At 41.5% G+C, this 26,026-nt stretch overlaps 1 protein-coding gene across 1 annotated transcript in view; it reads left to right on the plus strand.

Moving 5' to 3' along the window:
- The window catches only part of FBRSL1 (fibrosin-like 1), a 386,476-nt gene that overhangs the window by 202,949 nt on the left and 157,501 nt on the right, over positions 1–26,026 (plus strand). Inside the window, exon 4 of the mRNA XM_009997643.1 lies at positions 2,054–2,083. Within this exon, the coding sequence (XP_009995945.1) occupies positions 2,054–2,083 (30 nt within the window). The remainder of the gene's footprint in view (positions 1–2,053; positions 2,084–26,026) is intronic.

Raw genomic sequence — 26,026 nt, forward strand, 5'->3', positions numbered from 1 at the left:
GTGTTTCTAAGAAGCATGTAAATGATAAGTGTACTGCTGTCAGTGCATCTCTCCACACACACCTTGTTTTTGATGAATGTGTTGCTTTGTCTGCATGAATTATCACTGTCTTGAGCAAGCACAAATGTAACAGGTACTGGGGCAGCCTTTGCCCAGCAAACCTGTTTCAGCATGTCTAACTGGTGATGGACAGTTAGTCCCATTGCAGGTCCAGAACAGACACTTCTAATTGTTTATGGTTATGTGGCAGGGGTTTGGGAGAGTCAGGAAATGGCTGGTGCTGATTTATCAGGACTGATTTGACTTTTGATCTGAATGTCAGGTTTGTAATAACCAGAAACTATGTTTCCTATAATTATTTTCATATAGCTCAGTGATGGAATAGAAGTCCCAAAAAAGGTACTGACAGCTTGTGGGGAGGTATTTGCCAAAGGCATGGCTCTCTGATGTTCTTGTTTCTGTGCACAAAGTAATTGGCTAGGGCTTAATGCAGTCTGCCAGCATTAGCACTGGTTATTCCCATAGGAGTTGTCTGCTCCCTGCTGCTCCATGGCCCCTGCAGAGCAGTGTCCTGCCTTCCTGTAATTTCTTCCATTTTTGCTTCAGGTTCTTTTTTTCCAAGAGTGGTTACAGATACAATTAGATCTGGGCACATCCGTTGGATTTGTCTGTGAAAAACATGCTGTGGATCAGGTGGGACAGTATGAAGTGGGTTCACTTTGAAAGAAAGGGGGTTCTGCTTAGTCAAGACTATAGAAAAACAGATTCCTTGAATCAGTCATTTCCATTGCAGTTAAATGGAAATAAGGAGTCAGTTGGGAAGCTGAGCAGCCTTCACTGCAGACACACTATGGGAGACCTCACTGCTGTATCCATGGTTCTTTGTGTACTCTGTGTGTTAAAGAGAATTTAAGAGTAAGAGGTTCCTCAAGTGTTTGGGGTCAATCATTTCATGTACCAAATGGAAGAAGAGGTTAAATAGTCTCTTAAAGATCTGAAGAAAACTAAGAATATCACAGCTGAAATTCCTGCTTAGTAATTTTAGAATAAAAGGATGTGACAGGAAAGATTCCCCCTCCCCTCTCCATAAGGAGCAGGAGCTGGGCAAAATAACCATTAAGATCTATTCCTTCTTTTACATTCCTGTCACCAAAGCATGTGCATTCTCATGGACCTTTTCCACATTTGCAGTTTGTCATTGCTGGCTTGCAGAGTCCCCTCTTGTTGAACCAGCAAACTCGATAAGGTGCTGCCAGTTACCAAAACCCACTGGGACCATCCCCATCAGCTGCTGGCTGAAGGGGAAAATTCCAATTGGGCACAAAAGCTACAAAGTGCACTGGTCACTTTCTATCATTGTAATGGACACCAAGAGACTTATTTTTGTTCCTGGTTGTAAATTTTTCTCAGCTCCAGCCAACAGGATGTGCGTGTGCTGAAATGTGCAGTGCTCAAGTTATCTTTCCATCATTTGCACTGTGAAAATAGAGCATTTCATTTTCAGAGGCTGTAAGAGATTAGACTCTAAAACTCTCTAAGTAAATACTTCCTCCTGGGATTGTGATCTCATGCAAACTAAAAAATGTACCAGAATTTATGTTGTATTTTAATTACTATTCTTGGTACCACTCATTAAATTAGAAATTGATTGCCAGTTTCACAGTTTCCTTGTTAGATGACAAAGTGCTTATCAAGGTGAAGCAATGCAAAACTGTTACTATGTGTTCCACAATTTGGGATGTTAAAAAGGCAGCTTTCTGTTATGGCATTCATGTTGCAGTTGTTATAATGCATCACTGATTGTCTTTTTTGTTTAAAGTTCAGTTTCCCCATCCAAGTAAGAGTACAACATATTTGTGTATAAGGAGAGAGAAATTGGTTTTGTCTGGTTTATGCTAGCAATCTAAAAGGCATTACTGCAAACATCAAAAGTGTGCTTCATTGAACTGAGAGCATCATAAACAGCTATCCTAAAGATTTAAGGGGATGATGCAAAAGATCCCTATACATGAAGGTGTTTCTCAAAATCTTTTTTTCTCTCTCTAATCCACAGTGTGACAGCGAGAGTGATATTGACGATAAGGTAAGACTGAATTTTCTTTCATTTGCTTTACTAGCTTGGAAGTTCCCTCTGAGTCAAAATACGAATGAATTTGAAAGGAATATTTTTCCTCCAGTCTTCACGTTAAATTTAAAAATACCCATAATTGAATGAAGAAAGCTTGGAATCAGATACTCTCTGATCTTCCGTAGTTTTTGTTTACAGCAAAGAAATTCCCATTGACGTAACAGTCTTTCTTGATTATTATGTGAGCACTTGGTGAGACCCGAGTTGTAGTGTTAGTGCTGTTTCAGAGGAAGTCTCCTCTGATAACTTGTCAGGAGCCCATATTTTATTTATTGTAGCCTTTGAAGGTGTCAACTTTGTAATCAGATTAGAAGATGGAAAAACTGGTACCTACCATCAAAGGCAGTGTGTTAACTCCTCAAAGGAGTGGTTTGTCATGATGTATGCATATTTATCACAGAGCAATGATCATTCTGACCTTATTATGGATATAGAGGGGTCTAGTTGTGTGGTTTCTATAGGGATTTCTTATTTCACCTTTGCAAGGAAAACAGAGAAGTCCCACTAATAGCAGCAGTTGCACCATGCTTTTAAGCATCAAATGTGCAAAAAAAAGACTTGAATATCTCTTGCTACTTCTCTGCTGGCAGATCAAACTTGGCAGTCTCAGGTTAGATCTTCATCAAACTTTTATTATATTTTGGCTGTCCAGTCTCTTGCATTCATTCATGAGAAGCTGTGGCACACGGGTTATTACTGGATCAGCATTACAGAAGTAAAGGCTGACTTCAGATAGTCCTGTCTCCTTGGCTGCAGCCATACATCAGAGGTTACCCTGAGTTCAAGAGACTACACTAAAAGCTTCTTCTGCTTAAGTTGTTTTGTTTTTCAGTATCCTTAGAGCTTGGGAAACATTAAGGTTTTTTCAGCTTCTTCTTTTAAAAATCCCATCAGGTGTTAAATATCCCTGGAGTATGGCGAAAGCTGTGTTTTGAGAGAAAGGCTTGATCAAAGAGTAACATTTAAATAATATATGTTGAATGAAAGATACTGTACATATTTTGTTTTATATGTGCATGTATATGTATCAGGTCACTCCCTGAAACTATGACCACCCCCTCAAGTTCTGTTTTTTGCAAGGTTACACATCAGCAGAGCTGTTGGCAGGGAACAGGGTGAGGGTGAGAAATTATTCCCTAAAAGCTTAGATACCACAGGGTTAAAACATTTTTTAGACTGCCCAATCAAAGAAAGTAAAAGCAATCACTTAGAATACTGTTTAAAGATCTGCCAGTCAAACCTCAGATGAAGTTGTAAGTGACATGTAGTTTTATTATACAGCTATGCTATTAATGATTATCTAAATTACACCAGTAGACCCAGCTAGAGGCATTACATCTGAGACTGACGTTTGTTAGATTAGGTTTGACTTCACCTTGTAGAGAAGAAATTGAAATCTGAACAACATTGATTAGCTTTCAGAATGTGGGATCTGAGGTTACCTTCAGAGGAAGCTGTATTGTGTTTGGCTGGTAACTTACTGTCCTTTACAGCAAATGAAAGGCTATTACAGTGTTCCTCACCATTAATATGGCATTTCTTTACATATCTATAACTGTAATTTGACCTTCTAGGCTGACATATTTCCCATCTGCCTTCTCCTTAGGGAGACACCACCTTAGTAATAACATTTTTTTTCTTCATAAGGAGAGCAGCACAAGATCATCATCTTTCTATCTCTTGCGTGATGTGTAGAGGCACGAGACATGACATCAGTTTTATTCAATAGGTCCCTGGAATTAAGTAGGGCTTTTCTTGTCAGCAAAGATGTGTGCACATATATGTAAACTCTCCAAGGCTGAGGTGAAGAGGCTTCAAACCTTCCATGGGGATAATGTAAGTGCAAATTGTCTTCCAGCTGGGGAACACAAGGGCAGCCTAGCTCTCTCTGTTGATACCTTACATAGTATACTCCCCTGGAAACACGGTCAGTATTTGTCTAAAACTAAACCTGGCTGATGCACCAAGGAGCTATAAAAATATTGGTGGGAATGTCCTGAGGGATTACACTGCCGGGTGGTTTTCCCTCTACCATGTGTTGGCAAAATGTACCTTCCAATAATGCTTTCTGGTTATTGCAGCCAGATGGAGCATTCAACACAATGTCTAGCCCAGCATCAGGCTTCCCAAATTACATGACAGGTCATCTTCATTTCACAGCACTACAGAACAGTCTTGCTTGGTCAGCAAGAAGCAGCTTTCTCTAGGTAAACATGCACACACAGGTACTAATGAAGGGCAGGGCAGGACTTACTAATGTATTTTTGATTTGCATAACACTTTGTTAGTCATAAACAGCGGATCACTGTCACCTGTGTGTAACTCATGAGGAAAGCAGACAAAAAAGGTAGTTCATGTACAAGTACAAACTGAGTCATTGATTGAGCTAGAAGCAAAACTGAAATTTTCCACCTCCTGCTTCTCTCTCTGTACCGTGCTACTAATTATCCACTGTTTTTTAGTTCATAGGTATATGGGCTGTTGAGCATTTAATGTTTTAAAACACAGACATTAGAGTAAAATTAAGGCTTTACCCTTTCTGCGTTGAAAAATACAAACACACTCCTGATGGTTTTGGTTTTTTTCCTTATGCAGTGTTGTGCAGGACTCCAGGGGAGAAAAGTAATTGAGCATAGTCAGTCACACGTACGGTGTATCAGAATGGAGGAGCCGTGACTTCAGTGCAGGGTACAGTTTCGCAGCAGGTTGGGAGAATGTTTCCAAACAATGCGCTGCTGTTTTTAATAATTGGAGTAGAGGAGCTCAAGGCTGGGGACCTATCTGTCCCATCTACTTTCTGAGAACTGTCTCTGGCCAAGGATAGCTTTTCACTTCTGCATCAATGCTGAAATCTCAAAGGAGCTAAGTGGGCTTATACTTTCTCACACCTATCATTCTGTCACCACACGCTTCTCGAAGAACAGTTTGAAATACCCAAACCAATAAAATGAGCTGTCCAGCCATTTAACCAAGCGAGAAACTTAGCAAATCATGCATTCCCAGAGATAGAAATGCAAATCTTGATTCTTTTACTGGGTGTTCATTGAAGGGCGTTGGTTTGCACTCCGCAACTGTTATGAGAATTGTGAGGTAGTTTGTGGAAGCTGTGGAAGTGATACTGTACTTCTTATGAGGGAAGAGGGAGAGAAAGGGAGTTACTCTGATAGTCCTGTTAACACTATCTCTATACTGTGCAGTAGCTGCCATGTGATGCTCACGGTCCATAAACATTGTTACTGAAAATATATACTTCCTTTAATAGCAACAACAGCATTAACAGATAGCAATTACCCTTCATTTTCAGGAACTATAAAGTCTCCATTAATTCAAGATTTATGTAGTTATAGCATTTAGCACAGGAATAACACCACAGAGAATTGGTTTATACACATGTAATGAGAGAGCTTATGGCATACTTTAGTGAACATTAACATAATAGAGTAATATAAACCATCAACAGTTCCACTTATTGTCTCTTACCTGCTTTAGCATCACTGTGAGAAGTGGCTAGCAGCTTGGTAATGTGCTCTGTTAAATGGTGTTCTGCAGAAAGCCAAAAGTCAACTTGTCTAAAACAAGGGAATGAGTAATCTCTGCTCATTACTCCAAAATGTTGCTCGCATTTTAATAACAGTGTTCAAGATTGCATTTTTTAAAAGCCCATTTATTTCTTTAAAACTAATTCACTGTTCATGTTCTTTCAGTCCTGGACTTCTGTCTGCTGTGTACAAAATTGTGGGTTGTCAGCTTAATTGCATGGTCCCATGGTGTAACCAAGGTCTCCAAATCAGGGGTTAGATATCAGGCATTCCTTCATGTAATGTGGTTAAGTTAGAGGTACAAAAAAATTGCACTGTATTTCTAAGTTGAATCAGTATTTACCATGTATTTGTTCTGTAGTTTGTTTTAGCTTATAGCAAGAAACCTTTGAGACTGGTACCGCTATATCCAAGGTGGAAACAAAAAGTTTTGAAGTCAGGTTTCTAACACAGTGGTTTCACACTGCTTTCTGCAACAGCAGAGTGAGTTTATTAGGCACTGCTTGCAGCAATGTGAATTCAGCCTTGCTGTGCTTTGTTTGCTGTGCTAATGTCTGAGTCCCAGTAGGTGCCTGGAAGCAAGCAGCAGTGCACCAGCAGGTGCAGTTTAGCACTTGATACATGGGAGAAGAGCAACCTCAGCAGTGCTGTGATCACTGCTCCACAGCCTGGGTTCCCATCCTACTCTGTGCAGTGTAGATACAGAACAGTCCATGGCTTAAGGATGAGAGAAGAGTGGAAGGACTCAGATAAATGGTGGGGTACTGTTAACAGCAGAACTGTTTTGGAATGTCAGCAGCCTTGTTGTCCAGCTTCAGTTTTGTAGGTATTATGGCAAAGAGGAGGCTTTAGGAGGCATTTGAGAGGGAAAAACAGGTAGCTTTATGGCCATAAATGGCTAGTTATTCTCTGTAGTGAAAAGGAGTGGTAAGTAGTAGGGAGGTGCTTATTTGAAAGTTTAACAAGGAAGTGATCAAGTCAGACCAGTGAGACATGAGAGTTTACATCAATAACGAGTGCCAGCGGTGGGAAGAAGAGGGAAAGGAGCCCTCCAGGTTGTCCTTCCCAACAAGAGGGTCTGCAAATCCAGTAAAAAAAAATAATAATGCTTTGTACTTAAGTAAAGCAAGAATGCAATTGAAAAATGAAACAGTCTCAAAGCTTCAGTACCAGTGTTCTCCCTCCCTTCTAAGATTTTACGTTTATATTTTTTTTTCAGATAAAACTACAATTTTAAGTACGTTAGTCTGTATGTAACACAGCACAGTCTGTGTTGTCCATATTCATTCTTGAAAATGTAGGGGAAAAGACTCAGAGCAAACAATGAGAAGAGCCTTCTAGTTTGCTGACAAAAATCCATCATTAATTCACATAAAAGGACTTAAAAGATCTTATAGAAAGCTCTTGGGAAAGACAGGATAATACCAGTTCTGTCAGGGCAGTCAGCATATCCCTGGCTTTCTGGTTTCTCTATTGTTTAATGTCTCCCTGTTCCAGTTTCCCATCCATGAGCGTTTTCTTATCTTACCAGGGACCTTTTGAAGAAACTTTTAAAATCCGAGGCAGTATTTAAGAGAGCAGTCTTGTACAGCTGTCTTTCACTTCAAGAAACCCCATTATAATATAGCCATAAATCCAAAGGGCTACCTGTGCAATGGCAGGAACTCCTTGGAAAGTGGTAAAGATCGAACATAACATACTGTGCAGGTGAGAGAAATTGGCAATTGAGTTAGGTAATTCAATTACTTACATTCAATTACTTAATTAACTGTAAGAATGCCAAGAAGATGAGAATTTTGGAGGATGCATACTCCAAGAGCTGGAAGTGTAGGCCCTCATTTGGCTTACAAAATTTCTCATTACTGTATGCCAAAATTGTGTTACCAGGTAAGATAATACAGAAGAGCACAGCATGCAGCACTGTGTGTCCCATGAAGGTGTAAAAGGTACAACTTTAGGATGGCCTGTAAGTCAGCTTTAGGTTTTGTAACTTTCCAATGATTCTTGCTTCTGAGTCCAATTCACAATAAAATCCAAACTAGGTTTCATCACTGAAGTTTTCCAGATATGTAAGAGGCAGTAACAGCATTTGGATCAGTAGTGAAGAATAGAAGTAATGTCTGCCTGACCTTGCATCATGATTGAAATGGATATTCTTTTGCCTAGGTGAGTCTCCTAACACTTATCAGCTGCTGTTTTCACTTATTATCTGGTTATCAACTTCAGCTTTTGTCTGCAAAATGAGTAAGGGACTTGCCACGGCACCCTGAGCCAGGGGAGATGTTTCAGCTGGTGCTGCCCAGCTGTACACCTTCAGGGGCAGAAGTCCCTCAGAGATAGAGTCCTGGTTTTCTGCAAACACAAACCAAAGTGAGGTATTTTGCAAACAGAGAGAACTCAGAACGAGAGAGATTTAAAGAGGTGTTTGTAAATAAGCCTCCCTCTGGTCCCTGCAGGGTCACCCCTTAGTTCTAGCGCTGGCTGCGGTTCAGACACACTGGCTCCATGCAGTTCTTCCCAGGCAGCAAGGAAAAGTCTTTGTTTTCCATTCACCTGTGAACCTTCAACTCCAGCTCTACCCAGGGGTGAGCCAGTCATTTTTCACAGTGTAGCCTGGCTACCTCCCGCTCTCCTGATCCCGGCAGTGCTCCAGAAGTCTCTGCCAGCAGAGTGGGCTCTGTTCCTCCCCTCACGGCAGCTGGCATGGGGAAAAGCTTCTACACTTCCTCTGCCCACCCTCGATGCTCAAAGCAGTGCACATGCTACCTGCAAACACAGCAGTTCTATCTCCAGTCTAGCTCCAGCCAGAATGTTGCTTCTGATTCCATATTAGTGATAATTAATTTCTCTGTATGTTCTGTAAAGATTGTGTAATTCCATTTACTATTTTTATACTTCTTAACATTTCTTGTTGATCTTTTAATACTAAGTTCTACCTAGCTGCATTGAGAAGGTGTTCTCCTTAGTAAATTACTCACGTTTGATTTTGTAGTGCCTGAAAATTCAATCTGAAAGCTTCACTTGATTTCTTTCTTAGCTTTTAAATAGTCTTCCATAGTTTCTGCATTTTCATGGGTTTCCTCTAATTTTGTATAGTATCTGTAGGATCATCTGAGGGGTGTGATTTTATGTTTTGGTCAAAGCTGTGCATAAGTTCAAAACAGAGAAGTAGCTGAATGCGGCTTGTATGAGTTCTTGTTTGCATAGGACAAGGCGATGGGTCTCAGCAGGATGAGTGCAGGTTAGAGCAGAGGTAAGCTCTGCGCTTTAGACTCTGCAGTGCACAGCATTGCACTGTGTCCAGAGTGTCAGAAGCATCAGCAGTTCTGATGATTGTATCCACAGATGCCCAGTCTTCCGCTCTTCAATAGGTTGGATGGGAATATCTCAAACATACATAAAAACCTTGGCTAGGCTTGGTTTCCAAAATGCACAGGCTCACTTACAGCCTCTATTTCCTTGGCCTTTCCCACACCTGTGTCAAAATTAGTTGGAGATCTTTGCCTAAATCTTTGGCAGCAGCTGACTTAATTTGTGGTTTACTACTCCTGACAGTTTATTGGGGAAGCAAAATGCGCCTTCATCTCAAATAATAAACAGCCCACCCGCCGACGCTTTGACAGACTTAATGGTTTTTCATACAAAAATGGACAGACTTAATGTTTCGACTGTAGTGATCATCTGTCCTGATCTCCTTAATGAAATTAGATTAAGTGCACCTGGGAAAATGCTGAGATGGCACATTGCCTTCATCACCTTCCTTAATTTAAAACCAATTTGCGGGGAAAATATCCTCTGAAGCTGAGGGAGACAGAGAGAAGGGGGAGGGAAGGGGATTTTAAAATCTATCTGGATAGCTACTGGCAGTTTTAATTCCTTTCCCTGCTGGCAATGTGAAATATTAACAGCCTTGAGAACTGAGAGTTTAAAGACTTACTAACCTTGTTGCCTTTCTTACGGGGAAAAGAAGCAAAACAAAATCTTTGCCACCCAGATCACATATAGGGACAAAGTCTGTTACACAGGGGGCTCAGATCTGGGGCTGGGCAGGGAAGAGAGACCTGGCTGAAATATGAGAGCTTCTTCATCCAAGAGCTGGACCATGTTTTCCTAAGATGCATTGTAACCACTAGATGTTGGTGATGTTTACTGTCTGCTGTTACTTTGGTAATGATTTAGTTGTGCAGAAAAATAGTAGTTTGCCCACATAGCTGTGAAATCAGCTGCAATATGTACAATATAATGTGACCTGAAAATTATTACAAATGTTCCTTGGACTCATTCTGAAGATGGCAAGAAACATGTCTTTTTAGTTAAAAATAAAATACTGCAAAAATAACCATATTTTTTTCTTTTTGCCCATAAAGGATCATTCCCCTTCTCTCACTGATGTAAAACATGCTAACAATTAGGTCAAGTCTTCCACCAGTGAGGTGGTTGGAGAGCAGAGTAGTCTGTGATAGGATGGAAAGTCTCTATAGCAGAGTTTTAAATGTTTACAGCTTCTGTCATTTGGACTACAAATACATAGCTAATACATAGCAAATACATAGCTAGCAAAACTAGCACTAGAGGCAATATTGGCCCATTGAGGAATGAGGTGGGAGCCCTGGTGACAGAGGATATAAAGAAGGCAGAGGTGCTGAATGCCTTCTTTGCCTCTGTCTTTACTCCTGCAGGGTCTCCCTATGAACCCCAGATTCAGATAGCCCCAGAAGAAGTCAAGATAGAGGAAGAGTTTGACATGGTAGACGAGGATTGGGTTAGGGATCAGTTGAGTAATCTGGACATCCATAAATCAATGGGTCCAGATGGAATGCACCCAAGGGTGCTGAGGGAGCTGGCGGAGGTCATTGCTAGGCCACTCTCCATCATCTTCAGTAAGTCATGGGCAACAGGTGAGGTGCCTGAGGACTGGAGGATAGCAAATGTCACTCCAGTCTACAAGAAGGGCAAGAAGGAGGACCCGGGTAACTATAGACCGGTCAGCCTCACCTCCATCCCTGGAAAGGTGATGGAACAACTTGTTCTTGTCACTATCTCCAGGCACATCAAGGACATGGGGGTCATCAAGAGCAGTCAACATGGTTTTATCAAGGGTAAATCATGTTTGACTAACCTCATAGCCTTCTATGAGGAAATTACTAGGTGGATAGATGATGGTAGAGCGGTAGATGTGGTTTATCTTGATTTCAGTAAAGCATTTGACACCGTCTCCCACAGCATCCTTGTAGAAAAGTTGATCAGGTATGGGTTTGGTGACCAGGAAGTGAGGTGGATTAGGAACTGGTTGAAAGGAAGGAGTCAGAGAGTTGTAGTCAATGGGGCAGAATCTGGTTGGAGGTGTGTGACTAGTGGAGTCCCACAGGGGTCGGTACTGGGACCGGTGTTGTTCAACATCTTCATCAACGACCTGGATGAGGGTATAGAATGTACCCTCAGCAAGTTTGCTGATGACACTAAGCTGGGAGGAGTGGCTGACACACCAGAAGGCTGTGCTGCCATTCAGAGAGACTTAGATAGGTTGGAGAGTTGGGCGGGGAGAAACATGATGAAATTCAACAAGGGGAAGTGCAGAGTTTTACATTTGGGGAAGAACAACACCATGTCCCAGTACAGGTTGGGGGCTGAACTGCTGGAGAGTAGTGTAGGTGAAAGAGACCTGGGGGTCCTGGTAGACAGGAGGATGACCATGAGCCAGCAATGTGCCCTTGTGGCCAAGAAGGCCAATGGCATCCTGGGGTGCATTAGAAAGGGTGTGGTTAGTAGGTCAAGAGAGGTTCTCCTCCCCCTCTATTCTGCATTGGTGAGGCCACATCTGGAGTATTGTGTCCAGTTCTGGGCCCCTCAGTTCAAAAAGGACAGGGAACTGCTCGAAAGAGTCCAGCGCAGAGCTACGAAGATGATTAGGGGAGTGGAACATCTCCCTTATGAGGAAAGGCTGAGGGAGCTGGGTCTCTTTAGCTTGGAGAAAAGGAGACTGAGGGGTGACCTCATCAATGTTTACAAATATGTAAGGGGTGAGTGTCAGGGGGACGGAGTTAGGCTTTTCTCAGTGATGACCAGTGATAGGACAAGGGGTAATGGGTGTAAATTGGAGCATAGGAGGTTCAAGGTGAATATCCGAAAAAATTTTTTTACTGTAAGAGTGACAGAGCACTGGAACAGACTGCCCAGGGAGGTTGTGGAGTCTCCCTCACTGGAGACATTCAAAACCCACCTGGATGAGTTCCTGTGTGATGTACTCTAGGTGACCCTGCTCTGGCAGGGGGGTTGGACTAGATGATCTCTCGAGGTCCCTTCCAGCCCCTAAGATTCTATGATTCTATTATAATCCAAGCTCCACAGCACAGCTGATTTATCCATCTTTTGATTTCAGTGTTGCATTCATACTAGAGATGGGTGGTTTCTGCTGCTTGGAGTTCCTTTTCTTCGTTTATTTAGTCAGCTTTGCTCTTCATGAAAGTTTCCATAGCCCAGGGTCTGCAGAGATGTTCACAATGTATCTGTCCACTGTCAGGAGCACCCTGAACCCAAAAGGAAAGTCCCATATAATTAATTGCTCTAGAAATGTCTAGCACCAGACTTGGGTTTTGTCACAGTAATCACTGCACAATCACTCATTCCTTCAGCTACTAGTTATCAGCCCTCAGAACCTCAGTCTGGTAACATTTGAAGAAAATGTCAGTAAAATAACCATGTTTAAAGTCACAGTTAAATTTCATTTATTAGTGAAGGTGGTGCCCAATCTTCAAATGTCCTCCTCACCCTAATCAAAGTTAGCAGTATCTCTGGATGCTCAGTGCATCCCAAAATCTCTTCAGGCATCTTCATCCACTTGACCAGCCCTATCACTAGAACTTCTTATCTAAGTGGGAGTTTGCATGAGTAACCCAATTGCTGTCAATGAATAACTTAAATTATTTAAGCCTCAGACATGCTGCTTAATAATGAGAGAAATCAGCCCCATATGTCCTTGTCCATAAATACTAGAAGAATAATAGAATACTTGGGGACAAGTCACTTTTAAATGGGATTCATTTATTTTTAAACAGAGTCATGATAAGTGTTTTAAAGGTAATCAAGCATGTGTAGCTACCTTGAATATTATAAATATAGAAGAACATTAGCCTAAAATTGAAAGGGATCCTGATAATATATAAACTAAACTAAGGGTATCATACAAAGATGTAAATCCAGAGTAACCTTTGATAATGGATGAAGATTTCAAATTGTCTGTTCTTAATTCCCACAAAAGTAGCTGAAGTGACTGTTACAGTGTGTTATACATGTCACTGTATGTTATAGATACACAGGTCCTGTTTACTGAGTGACTGCAGTCACTTTTTCTTTCTTTTTAAGTCTTTTGATAATCCTCATCCTATCCACAGAAGGTGAAGAAAGTAGAATTTCTTGTATTATGATTATTGAGCTTGTCCCTGAAAAAAAGACAGTATGTCCCACCAAAAAGGTCTCCCTCCCACTGTTGTATTTTTAGTCCCCCTTTTTGGTGAAATATGACTTTCTTGTCCTGCTTTTCAAGATCCTGCACTACCCTGCCTTTTCCCACTTCTCTGTTTTTGTCAGAGTATCACTTGCACCTTCTCTGCTTTGCCTGTGCTGCTGACCCTGGGCTGTCAGCTGCCAATCTCTCATTGGTGGTGAAGGACTAATTCATTGTTCTTGCCGACAGAGCCTACTAATACTAGACATTTACTTGCATTTAGTTGTTGCTTGTGTTTACTGCAAAAATTACATTTTAGGCTCCGTAGGATAAAGAGTGTGTCCTCCCATGGAGAGGGTGAGCTAGTGTTTTCTGGTCAGTCCCAAAGTACGCATTGCACACAGATATTACTTGTGAGCATGTTTTATACAAAATCTCTTAGGAAACTCAATAAACATCATTATTAGCATTTTCCACTGAAGAAACTGGAGCTTAGAAAATATGTGACTTACCTGCAAACCCACAGTGCAACAGTAAGATGATACAAAATCCTGGTCTGGTTTAGCTCAGCCCTAACCTTCTTCATGTGAGTCTGGATCACAGACTGTGCTGTCTCATCCAAAACTAACCCTTGGATGTTTGCCTTCTACACAGTGTCTCTGCTGGTGATACACATTTCCTGAGAAAATAATTGCCTTTAGCTGAACTGGAATATGTTTTGGTTTTGCTTTGTGAAGAAGTCATAAAGCTTTACATATTACATTAAAAGTCTTATTCTTTCTGAGGAATTAGAACCTGTGCTTGTAACTTCATCAGAGAGGTGTCTTCTGAGGTCGTGAAGTATCAAGATGCTTTTTCCTTTGAACTCTTAACACAGGGAGGGCATTTGTGCAACTGCAACAAATTAAAAGGGGGCTCCAGTGAGGGAGAACAAGATTGGAAGAAGTGACAGGTTCTTGGTGTATGTGTCTGTGCTCACTCAAAACAGTGTTCTTAGTTATCCTAGCCTTTTGAAGTCTCTGCAACTCTGGCTTTGTTTCTGCTTCATACATCATCACCAACAGGCATCCATAGCTCAAACATTCAGAAATTGGCTCATGGCAGGACAATAGGTGATGATGTACAGTATAAACCAGATGGAAGGGCAGGATGCCTTAAACAGATGAGTAGAAATTTGTTTTCACTTAAAAATCAAAATAACTCTAACCTATAGAAGGAAGGAAACGGGAAATTGGCTGCATATGAGAGGATAGCAGCTGCTCTTTACTGTGCCTGGCCACAAAGCAGGGTGCAGGCACATGCTCATCCCAGCACCAATGGCAGCAGGAGGAACCTGGACCAGTGAGGTTGAAGCAGAAAGCTTCCTGCATCTTGGCCCCTGTGGCAGAGTGTGCCTGTCAGAAAGTACCACTGGTAGCTGTACAGCTGCTCTGCACGCACCACAGCCCTCCACCTCAGCTGGTCAGGCCCAGTCATGTGCTGGGCAGAGACCTGAGGAGCCCTTCCAGCATCCCTTGTCCAAGCCAGCCACTCCCTCAAGGAGTGGGTTCTGGGCACTCATGGTGGTGGAGGAGCAGGCATGTGGGCTGCTATTGGGAAGCAGTTGAATTTACCTTGTGGCAGCAGGTTTGTTTCATAGATGCATGCATAGCTAAATTTGTGTGGTTTACACCAAGTACATTAGTTTCAGGGGACAAATCCAGTGATCAGCAGTTCTGCTAATGACTGTGAACAATTCTCTCTTGGTCCCATGGAGGAAAAAATGGCACAGGGAGTAGAAAACATCTCTGGGTGAGAGAAAGGTTGATGCCACTTGCACCAAGGTGCTTGTAGTATTTATTCACTGTCCATGTTGAGACACAGAGAAGAGAAGCACACCTGCCTGCTAGATGAGTAGTTATTTTTAGTAGCACTGTGAAGTCAATTGAAAGTAAAGCAGATCTGTATTAAAAGTTAATTCATATTAAGAGTAGCACTACATTAGCTTCCACTTTAATCTGGAAGCAGGTGCAAGTCCGTCTGCTCTGCTTGCTTTTAATGTGGTCCAGTGCAAAATAAAACACAACAACAACAAAAACAACAACAACAATAGAACACCAAACAAGCAAAAAAAGAGATTGTTTTAAGCCATCTTGTTAGCTTTAAAAGTTGTTGTATCCCATCTCCTTAGCAAGTCTGCAACATCACTGGTGTTGAATTATTTGTCAGTGCTGCCAGTTTGCATTGCCATGGGCATAAAGGAGGCAGAAGCAAGCACAGTTCTTGTCTGGGCACCCTTACAGTTTCCAACTATAATTCTTGGCTGTTCAGCTGCTGAGTATATTCTGTATAATAGCTGGGCTTGAAAATGTTTCCAACAGGTCTGTAAGCCCCAGTGTTTGTTAGACCTATTCTGGAAGTTAATTTCAAACTTTCCTCCTCCCTCATTGCCCTATCCCCTTTTTGTCTTCCCTCTGCCCTGTGGCTGCCTTTAAAATCAATGCTGTTCAATGCAGATAAACAACACAAAATGGATTGAATCGAGGTGCAAAGGTGAGGTTGTTAGTTACCTCTCAACACAGCACTCTTCTTCCCTCTACTCAGCAGAATAGACTGAGTAACGCTGAAGTCTAATTATGTACCTAAGTCGGGTCTGCATCAGTTCAAATCCACGCTGAAGGGCTGTGGGACGGCAGAGTAAATGTGCCCCAGTGTCCTGCTAAAACGAGACCTCAGTTTTCCCTTGCTCCCAGATGAACAAAACCTGCAGGTGTTAGGAGCGTGTTTGGGGTCAGGGGTGGAGCTGCACAAGCCACCATTTCTTGTGGTCAATGGCTGAAACTCACTGTTCTGTGACCTTCAGTTGTGGCCATGTCTCAGGCTTGTACCTTAGGCAAAATTCCAATTCATTGTGCCACTGTAAAGAGCAAATATTTGAGGGGCAAAATATAGTCTGTGGCAAGAATCAGATAATGTGGTTCAAGCCCATAGCCCAATTCCTCTGATGATGTTGTTTAAAACATTATTTTCTCATTACCCTTTGTGAGATGAGCTTCAGAGCTCTCCATTAAAAATAACAGCAGTGACTGGAATTAATTGCTTAGAAAATGTTTCTTCTCTCAGCCATGTTCCACAACAAAACCTGGGGAAGCCAAGAAAAATGCTGGCCCAAATTTGGAAGAAGTTTGTTTAGAGGCCTGAAGCCTACATGTTGCTCTGCAGACAAGCACACACATACATGGGTCTGTTGTAATGGCCTTGGCTTTACAGGAAAAGCAGCCAGGCAGGCTGCAGGGCTCAGAAACAGTTGCTTGCCAGATTCTGATTTATTTGACAGCCTCCATAATAAAGTAACTATTTGTCTAACTCTTCCTGATTAGTCTGAAGAGGTCTGCCAATCTGAAGAGGATTGGCTAGTCAGGAAACCACTGGTATTTTGGCTTTTTTTTTTTTTTTTCCTTAAGGGTTGTGATATTATTTGCAGTAATTTCTCCTTTATTAAGTTTGGCATTTCAAAATAATTCACTGCTGCAATGTGAACATTTTCCACATCAACAATAAGTCTATTACAGAGAAATTTACAAAAACAAAATGACTTCATATTGCTTGCAGATGTATTCTGTAAAAATAATTGTTTTTCACTAGTTTTTAATGTTTCTAGGCCTTTGTAAACATAATGCCTAAATACTTTTATTCAATAAACGAGACCCATTCAGTAATTGTTTGCACATTTGAAGTCCAGTAAATAAGGAGCAGATTTCAACCAAAATCTGTGTATCATTTAAGCTGCTTAGGTCAGAGCCCTAGGGCAGAAAAGAACTGGTGAGAAACTTGTGTTTTCAGAAGTGGAGAACTGTGACTTCAGAAACCAAGACAAATAAGCCCCATTTCTCTTTAATTAGTGGATTCCTGCTTATGGGCCAGGCATGCTTTATTCTTGGTTCAGTAAGGCTGGAGATGTTAAGCATTTTGTTCTCTGGACTTCCTTTATAGTTTGGTACTACCAAAGTCCTTCAGGCTCCATTGGAAATCCCATCACACAAACCCATATTTTTTCCTTGAATACATTGTTTTCAGGTTGGAAACACCATTATGCATAGATAGAGCAAATGCATACATGCATGTGGAGGGGAAATTGTGGCTGATGTCACTACCCGTGTGCCTTGATTTTATGTGGTTTAGGTTTAGTATGCACTAGTTTTTAAAAGCCAGCAGTACGGGAGACTTCACTGAGGCTGAGAGAACCGCCCTAGTAAGCATCTTGTGGTCTTAAGCTTGGGCAAAATGTCAACTTAAAACAAAACAAAAAAGGCAGTGCATGAGTAATTGGATATTGCTTGTCATGCAAGAAAAATAACTTACAAAGCAAAGTAGAATCCAGAAATAAAATTGAAATAAAAACAAAAACAAATAAATACCACATGTATTGTAATTCGTGTGTGAGACATGTTTGGTGGAGTCCTTAAATCAGCCAGCTTACAGCCTGCATTGATGAGTTCTCATCGTGCCTTATGAAAGCTAATACCAAGTGAAGTATTCACTGTGGTGGTTTGTTTTCCTGTACAGATATCTTGCAAGGCATGGAGACCTTTTAATGGAATCAAGGAGGAAAAAATATCTCAGATAAGGTGGCTTAAAAGATATTGTAGTGTAGTATTTCCTTGGACTTTGCTACCTTATGTTCCCCAGGCACTGTATTCTCACGGGTGAAACTCTGGCCTGTTCAAAGGCAGTAATAAAAATGTAAAATAAAATATGACCAAGATTTTTACTAGTATCGGTAAGAATGCACCTCACTTCCTTGTAGGCCACTGTGGTCTTTTAACATGGAAATGTAGGTAACTAGTGGCCAAGTAGCCTTTTCATTTGGAAGAGGTGGGTGTGGGAAACTAGCAGTCATTTCTCATGGCACCGGGAGTGTGGGAGACACAGCAGGTCACACTGACCCTGTTCCAGGTGACAAGTCATAAGAAGCAAACCCTTTGAGAAAAACTGGCTTTACACATCTTAGACCCTAATCTTTTGCCATGTGTATGACAGTGTGCTTCCCTGCCACCACAGGTCATCCCAGCCAGCTCGCTCCATGTCTACTTCCTTCTCCTTTCCCCCCTCCTGTCCAAAGAACAACAACCCTAAAACCCCATAAAGCTTTGCAGCTGTTTTCACACATAATTAAATCGTCCTAGGTAATCCTTGCCTGGTGGCCTTTTGTACAGTGATGGGGGAATAGCATTGAGGCCACCACTATGATTTGATTACTGGGATTCCTGTGCAGGTCACCTGCTCCACAAAAGCAGCTGGGATGGTTCCAGGGCTCAGTAAAGCTTTGCACAGGGAAGAGCCATTCCTTATGGCAGCTGTCACTGCCAGCACAAGGTGAAGGAGACATGCAGCATGGAGAACAGCTTTGGACTCTGCCTGGCTGGTGCCTGTGGCATGGATGATATCCAGCTTGTAGCATACCCTACATCCAGTGTCACCACCAGGCACAGAGGAGGGAGACAATAGTTTCTGCTTCTGTAGAAGGTACCTGTGATGGGCTTTTTCATGGACAGAGGTTTATGCACATCTTTCACCTGGGCAAAGGTTGGAAGAGAGACATTAAGACATAGCAAGGTGAAAGGTGTAAAGTTACACAACTAGAAATAATCCCAAACTCAAAGGTGTAATCTTACTTGTGTTCAATTAGAAAAAAGGAGTGTAAAACCAAGCAGACTTGGTCAGGTGCATGACAAAAACTCTGTGAATTACTTCAAGAACTGTGGCATTTCTTCTACCTGTAGCTGATCAAAAGCTTTAGCTAATGAAACAAGCTTCTTACATTTTGCACAGCTTTGTATTTTGTATAGGGAGTTGTGCCTATTTAAAGTGAACCCTGCCTTTGATATCTATTTCTCACTAATACAGCACAATTTCCTGGTTTCCAAGCTTCATTGGGGTTTTAAGCAGCAGTGATTACTGAATTACTGATGTTGCACCAGAGGCTCAGAGTGTTTTGGGAAGCAATAGGCTGTTCCTCACAATTTTGGCTCCTACACAAAAGTTACGGGCTATGTCATGTAACAGTGCCAAAAACATAAGAAAAGCTGATTGTTTTAATGAGAAATCTTGCCTGTCAGCCCGTGCCTGATGAATCTCTAGACAGGCTACTGTGTTCCTTTGCATTTAGAAACTTCCTTACTGATTTTGGTTTTATTCATCATTTTCATGGGCCATAGGTGCATCCACTCTTACACCTGCATACCTTCCCCCTCCCGCTGTGTCCTAACTTTTACTTCTTACTTCATCAAATACTTTGTGTCAAAACATAGTGTGAAAAGCATTGAAGACAAGGAAGTAAAAGGCATTTAGAAGTGACCCTTGAGCATCAAGAACTACAAGTTTCTTCAGGAGCCTGCAGAGGCAGTAGCAGTTTTCAGAGCTGGAGTATTCTTTACTCCAGGACAGTCAAGAGAATCAGTGTAACACGCATACACCAAGGCTGCCTTTTCACACTGGGTATTCTCTCCAGGGAATTTTATATGCTGAATATTGCATGAATGTATTGCATGTATTGCATGAATACATGCTCTTTATTATGTCTCTCAGCTCACAGCACCACTGCTTAAAGCACTTCCATCCACTTGTTATCTAATCTCTGTCATCAGAGGTCAACGGATACAGGCCACTGTCCTTCCTTGGCATATTTCCAAACAAAACCCCTGCACCAGTTGAAAGAGTTGGTTTCAAATGGAGTATAAGTTGGGATTTTCCTCACACATTGGTTAGGAATCCAAGTTCTTCGCATTTTCTTTTGCCAGGTCTATTTGCAAAAGTTATCCAAACCCCTGTTGCAGAAGGGGCTGTGGCTTACACACTTAAATAGTGTGGCAGGCTTGTCATTGATTTCCAAAGAAAGCTCTGTTGGGTGGTGCTGGAAATCACGCTTGTATTATTTGCTGTATCAAAGCCTGCAGGAGTTCCAGCCAAGGACTGTATGCACACTAGGCTACGTGTTTCACAGAAAGGCTGTTGCCACTCCAGGGAGCTCATGTTCCAGGTAAAAAGCAAGACAGGGAACGTGTGTGCTCTAAAGAGGTCCCTTTAGCCAACATGGTAAACAATGGCCTTGTCATACCTGTGAGGCCTAACTATCATCAACAATGTTGCTGTAAAGGAAAAGTTTGAGAAGAATGAGGCAGCTGTGTAGATAACAGGAAACTTTTCCCTGACATGAGAGAAGACCTGGAAGAAAGCATGGTCCAAGAACTGCGTGCAGGAGACTGGTCTCAACCTGTTCTCATTGTGGCTGGGTGTGTAATGGACTTTCCAAACAACTGGAAAATTATGAAAGAAGGGAAGATGCAAAGGAGATGCAGTGTTTTGTGCAGTAGCTGTGCTTTGTAATAACCTCTGTTACTAGAGGAACAGGTTTGCTTCATAATAGGAACATGTGGGTTGAGAGGCTGTCCTGTAGTATGACTAGACATAAATACACGGAGTAAGGTCGCATCAGAGTAATTGGATTGCCTAATAAATAGCTGGATGTGGGTCTGTTACAGACAGGGTAAGCTTGCAGAGAGCTCCCACTTCTTTAATTGTTGCTTTAGCCTGCTGGTAGGAATGGGGAGGTGTTAGGAAATCACAGTTATAATAGCAGGTTCAGAGGCATTGCTCATGAATCAGTGTTTCAGTGCATCCTCTGCTCCAGTCTGTCTCATGCAGCAAGGGATTTTTATGAGTATTTTGTTTGTTCCTGTGATTTATTCCTGGCGTTCTTCTGAAGCTGCCAAGGCAAGGTAAAAATGCTTGTCTCTTAGTGTGTTTTTGTAAGTCTTAAGTTCAGGGTTATTTTCTAAAGGCAAGATTAGTATGGAAAATCTTGTCTGATCTCAGCACAATTTTTTTTCCTTGAAATGGCATTTGTCTCTGTCATGTTCAGCTGACTTCATTCTCTGCTAGAAGCTTCTCATTTACAAGCTTTACTGTCATCCTGGATACACAAATTATCCTTATCTATTTTGGAGGAGCTTGAGAGACATGTTGCCTTCATTCTTCTCAAAGTCACAAAACATAGAGGTCTTTCCCACCCCCCTGTAAACAGGACAGGAAGGATAGCCAGATGTTCAGGTTGTCCCACAATTTATACCATGAGGCTCTGCTTTCATATGCTTACAGTCCAACCAGACTTCATCACTGTGAAGTTCTTCATTGAGAATCTTCTTCAAACTGAATTATTTGGGTGAATTTCAGCTGAAACTTCAGCACAGGGTGCTGTTCCACATACTACTCTTCCCAGCTGCCAGCAAAGTTCTGGCGCAGGAAGATGGTAGGTGGCAAAAACACATCCTGTTTACACTTGTAGCTTTTCCTGTTGGCATCCAGCAGTGTGGAGGAAGGTGGCAGATGCTGCAGGGTGGAGGTGTGGGCCTGATTTGGTGACAGGGGAGCCAGAGCCTGTGATGGGATTGCTGAGGAAACGGAGGAGCTAGATTTTGAAAACAAAAAGGAGATTACTACACAACTAAAGGATGCCTGCAAAGGAGAGCTAAATTAAGGCTTTATGGACAACCCTAAGTATTTTTCCCCGCATTTTTTTAAAATGCTTTGCTTTGCATCTTTGAGCATTTTTTTTTCCATGCCTGGTTGTATGGCACTTGATGGATGAGACTATACAAAAAGTAGTGTTAAATTTTGTGTGAGCCAAAGAGCCATCCTAAAGATGAGTTTATCAAATGCCTATGTTTTTGGGTTCAATAGATGTTGTCTGTGTGAAACTTGGATTGAAACAGAGTTGAGCAATGACTTCTCTTCACCTTTTCTGCTGTATTTAGGGATGTATCAGCCTTTCAGAGATCAGGTTCTGCAGATAGTACAAAGCATTGTTTTTTCTTAATGAGGTTTGCCAAGCTCATCCCTGGTTGTAAACCTTTATTTCCTGTCATTTAAACAAATGATGCATTTCAGAACTGACTCCGTTTCTTAAAATAAAGATGTATTCTGCTAGCTGACTAAATGGAAGCCTGGTTTATCTATACGGTTGCCTTTCCCAAAGCTTGATGCATGGCCCGTGATGCTGCATTCAGTTCTTCTCTCAAGCTTTCTCTGAATACTTCTACAATTTTTTTCAAGCACAGCTTGAATGTGAAGAAAGTGGTTAGAAAATATTTGAGTGGGTTGGAAAAGAGTAAAGTGTTTTTTTCTAGGACTGATGCAGCTTTCCACAAGAGCAGGCACATGTTTGAGGCAATCTCTGGCTTTGAGTCTATACTGATATACCTAGAAAAACTAATGTAAGTCAACTAAAATGATAAAGCCAAAAGCAAAAGTAAAGCACATCCACGTGGGGGTTATCTTTTGAGCCTAAGTGGCATTTCATTGCTGAACTGGACTGTAAGGATCTACATTTTTTTGTGTCATAGAACTATTTTTAACTAATCTGCCTTCTCTTTGAACCTCTACTTGTCTTCTCTTACTTTTATTTACTGTTCCTGTATTTTGGGTATCATAATACTAATTCAGAAAACTCCAACTCTTGCCTCTAGTTAACATTTACTCTTCCGTCTAACCTGTCTAACTTGCTGTCTGATGATACATTAAGAGATTGTTTTTAATTAGCTAGCTAACTACTAGTTTGCAATGCAAGAATTAAAAAACAAACAAACAAAAAACCAACAACAACCTACAAAACAAAACACTTTGTTCAGCTTCTGGAAAGTGAAGATTAAATTATTTACAATATTACTTGTAAACTTCCTTAATATATGTATTACATGTGGCAAAGTTTTGTAACTGGCAGCATCCTTGTTTTGTACTTCAATGTCTTTGGTAAGCAGCAAGAAAGAAGATGATGTTTGCTTCTGTTTGAAAAACCCTAAGCTAGGCAAATTATTGGCTAGAACAGAGAGTTCATTAGATACTTGTGGTCAGCCAGAGAGAATTGCTCTGGCCTCAGACACCTGCATAAGAAGAGTTGCAAAACCTGTTGTTGGAATGAATGACATGCAGGGACTCTACCAAAACTCTCTTTAGATTACAGCATAAGTGAAAACAAATGTTCTGCTGTAAATATCCCCCAGGTGAATACGTTTATTCTCTTCACAGCTTTGAAACATGCTTCAGGCTAGAGAGGCTCCCTGGAGAGGGAATTTAGCACTGTGAGCCAAAGGTCAGGGTCAGGTCACTCTGCTCCATTTGAAATTTGGCACCTAGGTACATATGGCAACTGCATCATCCCAGGGGCTAATTTGCCAAATCAGATTGCATCCTCTTTCATTGCTCTGTGCCAAGATCTTATGTCAGTCTTCTCCCTGCAAAGCTGAATGCTGAACATCCAGGACCTGCTTCTAACACCAGCCACTTTCAGCAGCTGAGCTCTCCTGGAAGAAAACCAGAGCACACCTACCTGATAATAAGAACAACATTTACATAGTGCTTTTGATTTCAAAACTTTATTAAGCATCAAAGGCAAAGTTGTGCTTGACCCTTGGAGGCATTTACAAGGAACTCTCTTCCTTGCTAATACACAAGCACAGTGTGGATGGAAACTGTAGCCTCGGTACAGGCTAGTGTGGACCTGACTTGTAGCCTCTCTAGGGAAGCCAGCACCTCCAGGAGTTCCTGGAGAGATTATAATCAAAGCACAGATGTATGAGAGAAGGAAGCAGAGATGCTGGAGAAAGGAAATAGTAAGAAAAAAGGTATCCAAGTACACTTCTTTAGCTGAGTGCAGAATCCATGATACTCTCAGTGTTATTGTGCTTGAGTTGGAGTCAGGTTATTACAAAGCCCCACATGGGATGCCATGGTTATCTTTGCACTACAGGTTCTAACAGCTTAATTAGGTCAGTCTGGGGTAGGAGAAGATTGGCAAAAAACCCTGCTGCTCATACAGTTACATTGGGAAACTAGATTTTTCCCAGTTCAGCTTTGCTTTGATAGATTTTGCTACTGGGATGACTTGTGTGCAATGTTTCACTGTTACTGGTATTGATACATACATACATTGATAGGCTCCTAAAGCTTGATGTTCTTTGATGTCCTTTTGTAAAGATGGAAAAAATGAGGCACAGAAATTTAACAATGGAAGAACTGCATTGAGTTTCTGCCAGTGATTATACTGAGATTTGGGGTGGTTTTTTTCCTGCCCCTGTACCCTGGCAGCTATAAAAGGCATCTCTGTTGAGTCAGTCATCTGGATGCACTCTCTTTTGCAAAGGCTGGGGCACGGAGGCCACAGGGGAGGGCAGAGGAAATGCTGAGATACAGAGGAAACTTTGGAGAACTCAGAAGGTGCTGGAGGCTTCAGCTTGCTTCAATTAGTGGAAGTCAGTGTGTACCTCCTTCCCTTGCTGCCTACCTTTGATCTTTCTTAAAGGTGTAATGCTAGAAACAGATTTAATCATGATACAGAATAGCCGGGAAATGCAGTCTGTAGATTTTATGATTCTTCTCCAAAAAGGGCCTTGGAGATTTTAGCTTTTCTTCTGTCCTTGAAGATAAACATGTTCATATAACCCTGCTGGTTTATCATTCATATCAGTAATGCCTTTGCTTCTAAGATCCAGCTTTTCCTGATATAGAATCCATGCCTAAAAATTGCTTGCTCTGAGGGTTTTTTGGTTACAAGGATTGTTTTCTCAGCAGAAGCCGGGTGTGAACAGTGGTTCTGGATAGGGTGTTCCCAGCAGGATAATGGTGCACCCACCCTTTGCCCTCTGTTTCTGCTGAGCAGTCACTTGGCTGATTTGTATTGCTCTCCTCTGCCTGTGCTCTTTTTTCCTCTGCTTTTTCTCGTTTTTTAACATGACAAAAGGTTCATGTGGTTAACCTTTAGAGGTATTCCTGTCGGTCTCTGTTCCCCTTGCCAAGAGGATGGGGATGTTTCTTGAGTAATGAAGTCTGGAGCAGGGTGGGGCTTTAGACCAGAAGGTTGTGTTTATCTGCTACGACATCCTCACCACAGTTACGCAGTTGGGAGGAAAGATAATCTTGTATTTCAAGTGACTGAAGCCTCCCAACAGCAGATAGAAATACCTTTTAAAAGAATAGCTGACTAAACACCCATTGGAATTATGCTGTGTCCAAAAGTCAGTGAAGAATTTTAGCCCATCAAGCTACTGAGAGCAAATGTGGGCTGTTTTACCCTAATTCAGTAAAATAAAAACCAAGCCAAAATGTTTTGTAAAAATTAGTCATTGATCTTTCCTAATGTGCAGCCTGTGTTAGTGGTCACAGCTGTCCAATTCTCTCAGCCTGTTTCTGTTCTCCCTGATGCCATTTTTACACTGGTGCAGTTTCAGTGACGTCACTGGAGCTGTTCCAGATTTTACCAGCAGTTTAGCAAATCCAGAATGTTTAAAAACCATGAGTCAGGCTCCCAAAAATTATGTTCTTTTTCTTTAAAATCTTACTCAGAACAACAGATTGAATTAAGGGTATGTTTTTTAATCTGCCTTTTACTGTTTCTGCTGACAGGTGTTTTTCAGGCCTTTTTTTAACGTATCTGTGAAGTCTGTAAGATCAGTTTGCAATTGCCAGTAAAAGCTGTGACTCCTCCCCAAGCACTTTAAGCCTTTTAAACTTGGAACTTTTGTAGCATTTAGAGGGAAGTCTCTCTTCTGGCCCAGGCTCTGGACACCTTCATATGTGTAAAATGCAATCATTATCAACACAAGACCCATAATTTTAGTTAACATAATCATTGATATGACAGTCATCAATAGTTCGTATTAAAATCCTGAGTGTTTCCAGCACTGCATCTCGGTAAGAACAGAGTACTAATGACTCACCTCTTTGTTGACTTACTTTAGCAAGTCTAAGGCAGAACTCAGAATTTCCTACCCTGTGAGTTTGGTTTTAGCTTGAAATCATGATACCAAGAAGGTAGCCATGTGTACAAGCTCACAGCAAGCTAATACTTTATACTCATGGCTGGATTGGTTAAACTGTTCAGCA

The sequence above is a fragment of the Chaetura pelagica genome, unplaced genomic scaffold (assembly GCF_000747805.2).
Source record: "Chaetura pelagica isolate M959 unplaced genomic scaffold, ChaPel_1.0 scaffold45, whole genome shotgun sequence".
NCBI lineage: Eukaryota > Metazoa > Chordata > Aves > Apodiformes > Apodidae > Chaetura > Chaetura pelagica.